Raw genomic sequence first — 13,958 nt, forward strand, 5'->3', positions numbered from 1 at the left:
CTTACCATCTGTGCCACGAGAAAAAGTAACCTGCTGGACTGAAGATGATGAGGCAAACTTGACAGGAGCTTTGCACAGTTTTTGGTTACCAGGCTCTGTAATTTCATGTCCACGATCTTCAGCATTAATAAAAATCTCAGATGAAAATAGGGTCTTTTCTGGACTTTGTGTTGTTATCTGAGTGACTGCATCAGATGACAGTTTTTCAGAGAAAGCAGAAAGTGGAGTCTTTATCTTCTCTGGTAATCTAACCAAAAAAGAGAAAGAATACAGCAGGTTATATCCTTGGCCTATTAGAAACTGAAATCTCTTTCCAAAAGTGGTTTCAGGGAATATTTAAGTAGCTATAGGAATATTTTGTGGACACATCAATGTCAAACGTTATTAAGGTAAAATTTCTGCAGTATCCTTTATTTTGTTTGATACAATGTTATCACACATTTACTTTTATCTTAAAACCTACTTTTAATATAGAATGTTAAAGTATATAATTTAGTTGAGGAAATGGTATTTTTTCAGCTGAATTGAAAATACATTTTTTTAAATTACTAGATGTCCACTATAAATTAGGGGACTGTGCTAAATACACACAGTGTACAAACATAAACAAGAAACAGAGCATTCCGTCAAGGAGTTCTGGGAGAACCAGAAGTTTTCAAGGTTGTAGTTGTATCTTGAGATCATAGGGAATTAATATTAAAACAGAGTGTAGCAAGTAAATAACTGAATACATAAATAATTGGAAAGAAGAAGCAAATTTTGCTTAAGAAGAAGTCCAGATAACAGATGTGGATACCTCCCACCAAAGAAGGTTAAGCTTAATCTTCCCCTCCTCCTTTGTGTATGCACTGAACTGAGTGACTGGATTTCAAAACATAGAGTATAAGAAGGGAAAAATAGTAACTTATTTCCACGGTGGAGACACCTAGCAAGCACTGCCTTATCCAAGTGATCAGTTAACATCACCAATGATGATGTGGATACCACATATGCAACCTAGGCAATGCCATTCTAGACACAGGAATGGGCAATTTCACGATGAAGACACCAAAAGCAATTGCAACAAAAGCAAAAGTTGACAAATGGGATCTCATTAAACGTAAGAGCTTCTACACAGCCAAAGAAAAATTATTAACAGAGTAAACAGACAACCTACAGAATGGAAGAAAATATTTGCAAACTATGCATCTGATAAAGGTCTAGTATCCAGCATTTTATAAGCAACTTAGTGGGCAAAGGATATGAACATTTTTTAAAAGATATATATGTGGCCACCACACATAAGAAAAAAGCTCAATATCACTGATTACATAAATGCAAATCAAAACCACAATGAGATACCATTTCACATCAATCAGAATGGCTGTTATAAAAAAGTCAAAATATAACAGATGCTGTCAAGGTTGCAGAGAAAAGGGAGTGGCTGTACACTGTGGGAATGTAAATTAGTTCAACCACTGTAGAAGGCAGTGTGGCAATTCCTCAGAGAGCTAAAAACACAAATACCATTTGACTCAGCAATCCATTGCTGTGTACATACCCAAAGAAATATAAATCATTCTACCTTAAAGACACATGCACACAAATGTTCATTATAGTACTATTCACAATAACAAAGACATGAATCAACTTAAATGCCCCATAAATGACAAACTGGATAAAGAAAATGTGGTACATTTATACCATGGAATACTATGCAGCCATATAAAAGAACAAGATCATGTCCTCTGAAGAATATGAATGAAGCTGGAGGTCATTATCCTTAGCAAACTAATGCAGGAACAGAAAATCAAATACTGCATCCTCACATTTATAAGTGGGAGCTAAATGATGAGAAGTCATGGATACAGAGAGGGGAACAACAGACACTGGGGCCTACTTGAGGGTGGAGGGACGGGGGAGAGAAACAGAAAAAAAAAAACTACTGGGTACTAGGCTTATACCTGGGTGGTGACATAACCTGTAAAACAAACCCCCATGACACGAGTTTACCTATAGAACAAACTGGAACATGTATCCCCTGAACCTAAAAGTTTAAAAATAAAAAATAGGTCGGGTGTAGTAGCTCATGCCTATAATCCCAGTATTTTGGGAGGCCGAGGTGGGTGGATCACCTGAGGTCAAGCCTGGCCAACATGGTGAAACCCCGTCTCTACTAATAATACAAAAATTAGCCAGGCGTGGTGGTGCATGCCTGTAATCCCAGCTACTTGGGAGGCTGAGGCAGGAGAATCGCCTGAACCCAGGGAGCAGGGGTTTCAGTGAGCCAAGATCGTGCCATTGCACTCCAACTTGGGCGACGAGAGCGAAACTCTGTCTCCAAAAACTAAAATAAAAATAAAATGAAAAAAAAAAAGATGTTAACAGGAGAAGCTAGGAGAAGGAACTCTATTATATGTGTATCTTTTCTGTAACTCTAAAATTACTTGAAAATAAGGCCTGGCACAGTGATTCACACCTGTGATCCCAGTACTTTGGGAGGCTGAGGCAGGAGGATCACTTGAGCCCAGCAGTTAAGTGACCACCCTGGGCAATGTGGCAAGACCATCTCTACAAAATATAAAAAAACAGGCACAGTGGCATGTGCCTATAGTCCCAGCAACTGAGGAGACTGAGACAGAAGGATTGCTTGAGACCAAAAGTTTGAGGCAGCAGTGAGCCATGACCTGCACCACTGCACTCCAGAGCCTGGGTAACAGAGCAAGACCTTGTCTCTATAAGAAAAAAAAAAAAGAATAAAACTTTCAAGAAATCACTTGAAAATAAAGTTTCAAGAAGAGAATAATGCTGTATTATATTAGAGTAATATCTAGAATATATCACAAAAGTAGAACTTTCGAGTCTATACTATATGCCTACCATTCACTAATTGAAAAGGACAGTTATGATAAAAGAAACAAAAATGTCAATTCCCCTTATGAACATAAATACAAAAATCTTAAACAAAATGCTAGACAACAAAATGCAGCGCGTGTGTGTGTATGCTATGTGCTTGCTCTCATTTTACACACACATACATTTGTGTGTAGTTGAATCTCTACCATGATAGTTTACCCCAGGAATACAAGATGAGTTAACATTAAAAAAAAAAAAAAAAAGTGATTAACCACCTGCCTCAATAGAATAAAGGAGAAACACACATGACCATATCAATATAGGCAGAGAGAGCATTTAATAAAACTCAGTAATTATGCATGACAAAAACTCATAGCAAAGAGAAACTACAAAAAACCCTAAAGCAATCATTGTGTTTACCAGTAGAATGTTGAAAATATTGCCTGTGAGATTAGGAACAAAATAAGGCTGCCAACTCTTACCACTTCTATTCAATATTTTAGTAAGGTGTTAAATGGTATTAGTAGTAAGGCAGGAAAAAAGAAGAGGTATGGATAAGAAAGAAAGAATAGCTACTTTTCATATTTGATATAATTGTGTACATAGAAAAATCCAAAAGAATCTACATGTAACTTACTAGGATGTAACTTTTTAGAAAATTTGCCAGATACAAGATCAAATTTTTAAAAGTCCATTAGATTTTTATCATAGAAGTTATAAAATTAAAATCTAAAAAGTATGTCATAAAAATAGTACCAAAAATATCAAATACCTAATAAAGTATAATAAAAGATACAAGAACTTTATATAGAATACTATTAATATATCATAGAGAGAAGTTAAGGGTGATCTAAATGGGTCTTCCATTTCCAAGTAGGATGAGGTAGGGAGCCATATACCATCACTCCTACTTTAACAAACAAACAAAATGAATGAATTATAAAAATCCCATTTTTTAAAAAAAAGTCTTACAGCTATAGAAACAATGAGGAAATATTACCAATTAACATGCTAGAGAGAGGAATTTGGTGATTCTAGGCCAGGGTTTGGTGTAGGTAGACATAATCTAATGACAAAGAGAAATCACCGAGCTTTTGATGAACATGAAGGCTGTCACGATGGTGTGACATGATGGAATCTAGCAGGATATCCATCTGATTTCCCCCACAAGACATTTCCTGAGTGTTGGGGTGGTATGGGAGGCTGGGGGCTCAGTCAGAGTAATAGACTGAAATCTCATTCATACTCATGGCACTATAAGAGATCAAGTCCCAGGCCGGACGCGGTGGCTCAAGCCTGTAATCCCAGCACTTTGGGAGGCCGAGACGGGCGGATCACGAGGTCAGGAGATTGAGACCATCCTGGCTAACATGGTGAAACCCCGTCTCTACTAAAAATACAAAAACCTAGCCGGGCGAGGTGGTGGGCGCCTGTAGTCCCAGCTACTCCGGAGGCTGAGGCAGGAGAATGGCGTAAACCCGGAAGGCGGAGCTTGCAGTGAGCTGAGATCCGGCCACTGCACTCCAGCCCGGGTGACAGAGCAAGACTCCGTCTCAAAAAAAAAAAAAAAAAAAAAGATCAAGTCCCACTAGATGGAGAGGCCTGGGACAAACACACATCAGCTCTCCTCCTTAAAACATTTGCCAAATGTTGTACCTGCTTAAGGCAGGTGGCTTAATAACTAATGCTTGAGATAGAGAACTTTTAAAGGTAAGGAATTAAAGACTCACTACACTCAGTCAAAAGTCAGAAGGGCCAACCCCAAGAAAGGGGCTGAGTGAGAAAAACAGTAAAATTATTTGCAAGAGTACTAATGAAATGAATTTCCCTTGAGAAAGTGTAACTGCAACAAATACTTGACTCGTGTTCTCCTTACAACATTTACCATATTCTACAGCTGTGAGGGTAAAGAGTCTAAAGAGCTGAATTCAAACATCTGAAAGCCTGAACTGAGCTCCTACAATATTTAATTGTTGAAAAACCAAAGACCTGTCAGGCTTAAAGCAAAAATTATTATTTTTTATTTCATGTCTTTGCTATTGTGAATAGCAATAATATGATGAAAATTGATTATATGTGTTTTTTCAGTAGAATGATTTATTTTGTTTTGGGTATATACCCAGTAATGGGGCTGTTGAGTTGAATGGTAGTTCTGTTTTAAGCTCTTTAAGGAATCTCCACAGTTTTCCCCAGTGGCTGAACTAAGTTATGCTCCCATCAACACTATACAAGCCTTCCCTTTCTTCTGCAACCTCACCAACATCTGTTATTTTTTTACTTTTTGTAAGTAGCCATTCTGATTAACATGAGATGGTATCTCATTGTGGTTTTGATTTGCACTTCTTGAATGATTAGTGATGGGGAGCATTTTTTCATATATTTGTTGGCCGCAAATATGTCTTCTTTTGAGAAGTGTCTGTTCATGTCCTTTGCCCATTTTTAAAATAGGGTTGTTTTTTGCTTGTTGAACTGTTTAAGTCCCTTACAGATTCTGGATATTAGACCTTTGTTGGATGCACAGTTTGCAAATATTTTGTCCCATTCTATAGGTTGTTCACTTACTATGCTGATGGTTTCTTTTGTTGTGAAGAAGTTTTTTATTACTGACTCAATTTCAGAACTTATTATTGGTCTGTTCATGATTTCCATTTCTTCCTGGCTCAATCTTGGGAGGTTGTATATTTCTAGGAATTTATCCATTTCTTCTAGGTTTCCTAGTTTTTGTGTGAATAGGTGTTCATAATAGTCACTGAGTGTGTGTGTGTGTGTGTATGTGTGTATTTCTGTGGAGTCAGTGATAGTGTCACCTTTGTCATTTCTGATTGTACTTATTTTGTCTTCTTTTTTCTTTAACAATTTAGTTAGTGGTCTGTTAATCTTGTTTATTCTTTGGAAGAATCAATTTTTGATTTAGTTAATCTTTTGCATAGATTTTCGCATCTCAATTTCATTCAGTTCAGCTCTAATTTTGTTTATTTATTTTCTTCTGTTAGCTTTGGGATTGGCTTGCTCTTGTTTTTCTAGTCCCTCTACGTGCAAATATCCTCAATCTCTATTATCCTCTTATTTACAATATTCAACACATAAAACATTATGTAACAGATGAAGCAGGAAAAAATGACCAAAAATTGAGAGAAAAAATAGACAAGAAAAACTGATTTACACGGGAGTTAGCTACTAGTTAGCACAAAAAGATTTCAAAATGATTATTAATATATTCAGAGCAAAAGATAAAGGGAAGTAGATAAAATATGGAAAATCTCAACAGAAAACTACAATCTATTAAAAAAAGAAACGAATATTTCAGAATAAAAAATACATTATCTGAAATTTGATTCAATGGTAGTAGAAGCAAATAGACACTGTGTGAAACTAATTTGTAAATTCAAAAAGTCTACAGAAAACTACCGAACAGAAAAAGAATGAACAGATGCCAGCATAAGAGACTCACGGGGCACAGACATATAATCCAATATATGTGTAATTTTATTCCTAGGAGAAGAGACAAGAGTGCAGAAACAATATTTATGAGTTAATGGGTAAGAATTCTCCAAAACAGGTAAAATACTTAATCTACTGAGTTAAGAAGCTCAGTGAACACAAAGGAATACAAAGAAAAACCAGTTCTTGGGGCATCAAAGCCAAACTGCTGAAAATCAAAAGCACAAAAACAAGAATGACATTTGGGCCGGGTGCGGTGGCTCACACCTGTAATCCCAGCACTTTGGGAGGCTGAGGCGGGTGGATCACGAGGTCAGGAGATTGAGACCATCCTGGCTAATACAGTGAAACCCCTTCTCTACTAAAAAATACAAAAAATTAGCCAGCTATGGTGGCAGGCGCCTGTAGTCCCAGTTACTTGGGAGGCTGAAGCAGGAGAATGGCATGAACCTGGGAGGCAGAGCTTGCAGTGAGCAGGGATCATGCCACTGCACTCCAGTCTGGGCGACAGAGCAAGACTCTGTCTCAAAAAAAAAAAAAAAAAAAAAAAGAATGACACTTGGTCTTTCAACAAAGATAGTAGCTCTTTAAAGTGCTGAAATAAAAACTTATAATTCTATAACCAACGGAAATACATTTTTTTAAACCAAACAAATAAAAGCTAAGATGATCCCCAGAAGACTTCAGGAAATACCAAAGGAAATTTTTAGGCTGAAGGAAAATGATCCAACATAGTACAGAACTGCTAGAAAGAATGTAGAACACTTAAAGGATGTGTGTGTGTGTGTGTGTGTGTGTGTGTGTAAATATATACATGTACATACACATAATACACCCTTATGTATATATACATATTTTACTTTGTTTTATATTTCCTATATACATATATATGGAAAAGAATGTTGTTCAAAGCAACAATAAAAATGTCTTGTGGGATTTAGAACATGTAGAACAGAAATATATATATGACAACAAAAGCAAAAATACGAGGAGTAAATAGAGTTCAACTGTCATAAGATACTTTGCTGCTCATAAAGTAGAAAAAGTACTAACTTAAGGTAAACTGTAAAGTCAAGGAAGTATATTATAATCTCTAGGATAACCACTAAAAGGAAAAAAAGTAAAACAAGCCAATAGAGAAAATAACATGGAATAAAAATAATTAACCTAAAATAATAAAGGATAGCAAAATCAACTAGCTTTACATTTATATTAAATGTAAATGAACTAAATATCTCAGTTATAAGATAAAGATTAACAGACAACATTAAAAATGAATAACATTCAACTATATGACATTGACAAGTGATGCACTTTACTTTGAGGTCACAGGTTGAAAGTAAAAGGATAGAACAGATATATTAATCATAAAGTAATACAAAATAAGCTTTCTATCCTCTTTCCCCTCTCCTGTGTTTCTATTCTCCCTTTCTTTTGTCTTTCCCATCCCAAACAATTGAATCTTAAAACCATTAGATGGGCAGAACAAAGCGGGAATCTGTAGCAAATGGAATGACAATGGGCCAGAGCAAGGTATCAGAATTTCATTAGGGTAAGGAAGGTGCCCATGTAAAGAAGTGTCATAGCACGGAGTATTAGAATTCAAGCAGGGCAAGGAGACAATCTCTGCAGAGGTGTGGCCTAGTGTGCAATAAAAGCACCAAATCAGGATAAGGAGGACTTCCATGAAGAGGGAGGCCCACCAGACATGTAGAGTTAGAGCCCAAGCAGAATGAGGTAGGTGTCTCCACACTGGGGTGTCCTTACATGGAGTGGCAGAGCTGGAGTAGAGAAGGAAAATAACTATACAGAGAGATAGCCTAGGTTGGAAAGTCAGATTTTCTGCAGGATGAGAAACGTGTCATACAGGGTAAGGGCAGTGTGGTGAGTCACTACTCAAGCAGGATGAAAGGAGTCAGTCTGACCTTGAATGTCAGAACCTGAGTGAGGAGGCTATCTACATGGTGTAGCCCGGCATCATGAGTCAAATCCTAAACAAGATAAAGGCATTTAAGTAGAGGGAAGACCAATGTGAGGTGTCATGAGCCTATGCAGTATGAGGAAGAAATCCATGCGAACGGGTAGTTCAGCATGGGGAGTCAGAACCTAAGTGGCATAGGGAGAGTGTCCATATGTTGAGGGTGATGAGCATTCTGACACGGGAAAGTTAGAGACCAAGTAGGGAGGGGTGGTATACATGTTGAGGAGTGGTCTAGCATGGAGTGTCAAAGCCCAGGCAGGGTGAAAAGAGCACTCACCCAAGGGGACAGACTGAATAAAGTGTTTGACACCAAGTGGAGAATTAGGGTCATCCTTGCTGAGGAAAGGTTGGCAAGAGATGAGAATATTCGTTATATAAAGCATACTGGAAGTGAGGTTACTATTAGATATGAAAGTTACAAAAACAAAGAAAAAAGTAAAATAAAAATTAGATGAACATATGGTTTTTAATATATACAGAGAAATAAATATTAATGTAAATAAGTGTAGGGCTGAGAGCAACCCAATAGCAACACATATGCCTAGTGTTTAAATCCTAGCATCTAAACAGCACACTCCACTGGAAGAACAGACTTCTTGGAGAACTGGTTGATTCCAGAGCTGGAGAAGGAAAGTATAAGATGAGCCTGAAATATCTTGTGCCAGAAAGCAAAGACATGATCAAAAGATGATGGGGACATATGAAAAGGATACAGAGCCAGCTTGAAGGGGCTGCCACTGGCCACCAAATCTGTATTTGGAACATCAAAACAAATTACAATAGTAACAATAAACAGAATAAGAAAACTTGGTTTTGGCCGGGCGTGGTGGCTCAAGCCTGTAATCCCAGCACTTTGGGAGGCCGAGACGGGCGGATCACGAGGTCAGGAGATCGAGACCATCCTGGCTAACACGGTGAAACCCCGTCTCTACTAAAAATACAAAAACTAGCCGGGCGAGGTGGCGGGCGCCTGTAGTCCCAGCTACTCGGAAGGCTGAGGCAGGAGAATGGCCTAAACCCGGGAGGCGGAGCTTGCAGTGAGCTGAGATCCGGCCACTGCACTCCAGTCCGGGCGACACAGCGAGACTCCGCCTCAAAAAAAAAAAAAAAAAAAAAAGAAAACTTGGTTTTGTATAATGTAAAAATTTGCAAGTCTGAAATCTAATAAAGAATTTGTATCCAGAATATATAAAGATTATCTAAATTCAACAGTAAAAAAAAAAAAAACACACACACACACAATTAGAAAATGAGCAAAACAATTTTAATAGAAAATATATAGATAGTAAATGGGCATATTTAAAAATATTCATTGTCAGTAGTAGAGAAATGCAAATTAAAGCAATAATGAGATAACCCCTATACACCAACCAGGAAGGCTGAATTAAAAAAAAAAAGTCTGACAGTGGACAGGCATGGTACCTCATGCCTGTAATCCCAGCACTTTGGGAGGCCAAGGTGGGGGGATCATAAGGTCAGGAGTTCAAGACCAGCCTGACCAATATGGCGAAACCCCATCTCTACTGAAAATACAAAAACTAGCCGGGTGTGGTGGTGCGCACCTGTAGTACCAGCTACTCAGGAGGATGAGGCAGGAGAATCACTTGAATGCAGGAGGTGGAGGTTGCAGTGAGCCAAAATCGCGCTACTGAGCCAAGATCGCGCTACTGCACTCCAGCCTGGGTAACAGAGTGAGACTCCATCTCAAAACAATAAAAAAATAAATACTGACAGTATAAATGCTGATGAGGATGTGGAGGAACTTGATCTCTCATAGTTATTGGAAATACAAAATGTTGTAACTACTCTGGAAAACACTCTGGCAGTTTCCTATAAAATTAAACATATACTTACATATAACCCAATAATCACACTCCTGGGTATTAATCCTAGCGCAGTTTCTCAACCTCAGCACTGACATTTTGAAACAATTCTTTGTTGTGGAGGACTGTCTTGTGCATTCTAGGATAATCCACAGCACCTCTGTCTTTTATTTACTAGACACCAGTAGCATCTCTTTCCTAGTCATTACAATCAAAAATGTCTTCAGACATTTCTCATGTTCCCTCAGGGGTAAAATCACTCCTAGTTGAGACCTACTGTCATAGAGAAATAAAAAACTTATGGTCATGTAATAACAAACACATGAGGGATTCCCAGGCAAGATGGCCAAATAGAACAGCTCCGGTCTGCAGCTTCCAGCAAGGCCAACGCAGAAGGTAGGTGATTTCTGCATTTTCAACTGAGGTACCCAGTTCATCTCATTGAGACTGCTTAGACAGTCAGTGGGTGCAGCCCACAGAGGGTGAGCAGCAGCAGGGTGGGATGTCGCATCACTTGGCAAGCACAAGGGGTTGGGGAACTCCCTCCCCTAGCCAAGGGAAGCCATGAGGGACTGTGCTGCGAGCAACAGTGCATTCCGGCCCAGATACTACGCTTTTCCCACGGTCTTCGAAACCCACAGACCAGGAGATTCCCTTGGGTGCCTATGCCACCAGGGCCCTGGGTTTCAAGCACAAAACTGGGCTGCCATTTGGGCAGACACTGAAATAGTTGCAGGAGTTTTTTTTTCATACCCCAGTGGCGCCTGGAATGCCAGCAAGACAGAACCGTTCACTCCTCTGGAAAGGGGGCTGAAGCCAGGGAAGCAAGTGGTCTAGCTCAGTGGATCCCACCCCCAAGGAGTCCAGCATGCTAAAATCCACTGGCTTGAAATTCTCACTGCCAGCACAACAGCCTTAAGTTGACCTGGGATGCTCCAGCTTTGTGAGGGGAGGGGCATCCACCATTACTGAGGCTTGAGTAGGCAGTTTTCCCCTCATAGTGTAAACAAAGCTACCAGGAATTTCAGACTGGGTGGAGTCCATCGCAGCCCGGCAAAGCCACTGTAGCCAGACTGCCTCTCTAGATTCCTCCTTTCTGCACAGGGCATCTCTGAAAGAAAGGCAGCAGCCCCAGTCAGGTGCTTATAGCTAAAACTCCAGTCTCCCTGGGACAGAGCACCTGGGGGAAGCAGCAGCTGTGGGCGCAGCTTCAGCGGACTTAAACGTTCCTGCCTGCCAGCTCTGAATAGAGCAACAGATCTTCCAGTACAGCCCTAGAGCTCTGCTAAGGGACAGACTGCCTCCACAAGTGGGTCCCTGACCCCCGTGCCTCCTGGTGGGGAGACACCTCCCAGCAGAGGTCGACAGACACCTCACACAGGAGAGCCCTGGCTGGCATCTGGCGGATGCCCCTCTGGGACGAAACTTCCAGAGGTAGGAGAAGGCAGCAAGCTTTGCTGTTCTGCAGCCCCCATTGGTGATACCCAGGCAAACAGGGTCTGGAGTGGACCCCCAGCAAACTCCAGCAGACCTGCAGCAGAGAGGCCTGACTGTTAGAAGGAAAACTAACAAACAGAAAGCAAAAGCATCAACATCAACAAAAAGAACGACCACACAAAAACTCCATCTGAAGTTCACCAACAGTAAAGACCAAAGGTAGATAAATCCACGAAGATGAGGAAAAAACAGTGCAAAAAGGCTGAAAATTCCAAAAACCAGAATGCCTCTTCTCCTCCAAAGGATCATAACTCTTACCAGCAACAAAACTGGATGGAGAATGAGTTTGACGAATTGACAGAAGTAGGTTTTAGAAGATGGGTAATAACAAACTCCTCCAAGCTAAAGGAACATGTTCTAACCCAATGCAAGGAAGCTAAGAACCTTGATAAAAGGTTAGAGGAATTGCTAACTAGAATAACTAGTTTAGAGATGAACATAAACGACCTGATGGAGCTGAAAACACAGCACAAGAAATTTGAGAAGCATACACAAGTATCAATAGCTGAATCAATCAAGTGGAAGAAAGGATATCAGAGACTGAAGATCAACTTAATGAAATAAAGTGTGAAGACAAGATTAGAGAAAAAAGACCGAAAATGAACAAACAAAGCCTCCAAGAAATATGGGACTATGTGAAAAGACCAAGCCTACGTTTGATTGGTGTACCTGAAAGTGACGGGGAGAATGGAACCAAGTTGGAAAACACTCTTCAGCGTATTATCCAGGAGAACTTCCCCAACCTAGCAAGACAGGCCAACATTCAAATTCAGGAAATACAGAGAACACCACAAAGATACTCCTCAAAAAGAGCAACCCCAAAACACACAATTGTCAGATTCACCAGGGTTGAAATGAAGGAAAAAATATTAAGGGCAGTCAGAGACAAAGGTCAGGTTACCCACATAGGGAAGCCCATCAGACTAATAGCAGATCTCTCGGCAGAAACCCTACAAGGCAGAAGAGAGTGGGGGCCAATATTCAATATTCTTAAAGAAAAGAATTTTCAACTCAGAATTTCATATCCAGTCACACTAAGCATCATAAGTGAAGGAGAAATAAAATCCTTTACAGACACGCAAATGCTGAGGGATTTTGTCACCACCAGGCCTGCCTTACAAGAGTTCCTGAAGGAAGCACCAAATACGGCAAGGCAAAACCAGTACCAGCCACTGCAAAAAGAAAAAAAAATGTAAAGACCATTAACACTATGAAGAAACTACATCAACTAATGGGCAAAATAACCAGCTAGCATCATAATGACAGGATCAAATTCACACCTAACAATAGTAACTTTAAATGTAAACGAGCTACATGCCCCAATTAAAATGCACAGACTGGCAAACTGGATAGAGTCAAGACCCATTGGTGTGCTGTATTCAGGAGACCCATCTCACGTGCAAAGACACACATAGGTTTAAAATAAAGGGATGGAGGAAGATTTACCAAGCAAATAGAAAGCCAAACAAACAAACAAACAAAAACAGGGGTTGAAATCCTAGTCTCTGATAAAACAGACTTTAAACCAACAAAGATGAAAAAACACAAAGAAGGGCATTACGTAATAGTAAAGGGATCAATGCAACAAGAAGAGCTAACTATCCTAAATATATATGCGCCCAATACAAGAGCACCCAGATTCATAAAGCAAGTTCTTAGAGACCTACGAAGAGACTTAGACTCCCACATGGTAATAGTGGGAGACTTTAATGCCCCATTGTCAATATTAGACAAATCAACAGGACAGAAAATTAACAAGGATATTCAGGACTTGAACTCAGCTCTGGACCAAGCAGACCTAATAGACATCTACAGAACTCTATATCCCAAATAAACAGAATATACATTCTTCTCAGTACTACATAGCACTTATTCTAAAACTGACAACATAATTGGAAGTAAAACACTCCTCAGCAAATGCAAAATAATGAAAATCATAACAAACAGTCTCTCAGACCACAGTACAATCAAATTAGAACTCAGGACTAAGAAACTCACTTGGACAGGTGCGATGGCTCACGCCTGTAATCCCAGCATTCTGGGAGTCCGAGGAGGGTGGATCATGAGGTCAGGAGATCAAGACCATTCTGGCTAACAGAGTGAAACTCCATCTCTACTAAAAATACAAAAAGAAATTAGCCAGGTGTGGTGGCGGGCGCCTGTAGTCCCAGCTACTTGGGAGGCTGAGGCAGGAGAATGGAGTGAATCCAGGAGGCAGAGCTTGCAGTGAGCCGAGATTGCACCACTGCACTGCAGCCTGGGTGACAGAACGAGACTTGGTATAAAAAGAAAGGGAGGGAGGGAGGAAGGGAGGCAGGGAACTAACTCACTCAAAACCACACAACACATGGAAACTGAATAACCTGCTGGAAGGAAAGGAA

The 13,958-nt window shown here is 39.8% G+C and overlaps 1 protein-coding gene across 1 annotated transcript in view; it reads right to left on the bottom strand.

The window, feature by feature from the left end:
- The window catches only part of ALMS1 (Alstrom syndrome protein 1), a 217,901-nt gene that overhangs the window by 90,871 nt on the left and 113,072 nt on the right, over positions 1-13,958 (bottom strand). Inside the window, exon 11 of the mRNA XM_011945507.1 lies at positions 6-247. Coding sequence (XP_011800897.1) covers positions 6-247 — 242 coding nt within the window. The remainder of the gene's footprint in view (positions 1-5; positions 248-13,958) is intronic.

Source organism: Colobus angolensis, unplaced genomic scaffold (assembly GCF_000951035.1).
Source record: "Colobus angolensis palliatus isolate OR3802 unplaced genomic scaffold, Cang.pa_1.0 Scaffold24, whole genome shotgun sequence".
Taxonomy (NCBI): domain Eukaryota; kingdom Metazoa; phylum Chordata; class Mammalia; order Primates; family Cercopithecidae; genus Colobus; species Colobus angolensis.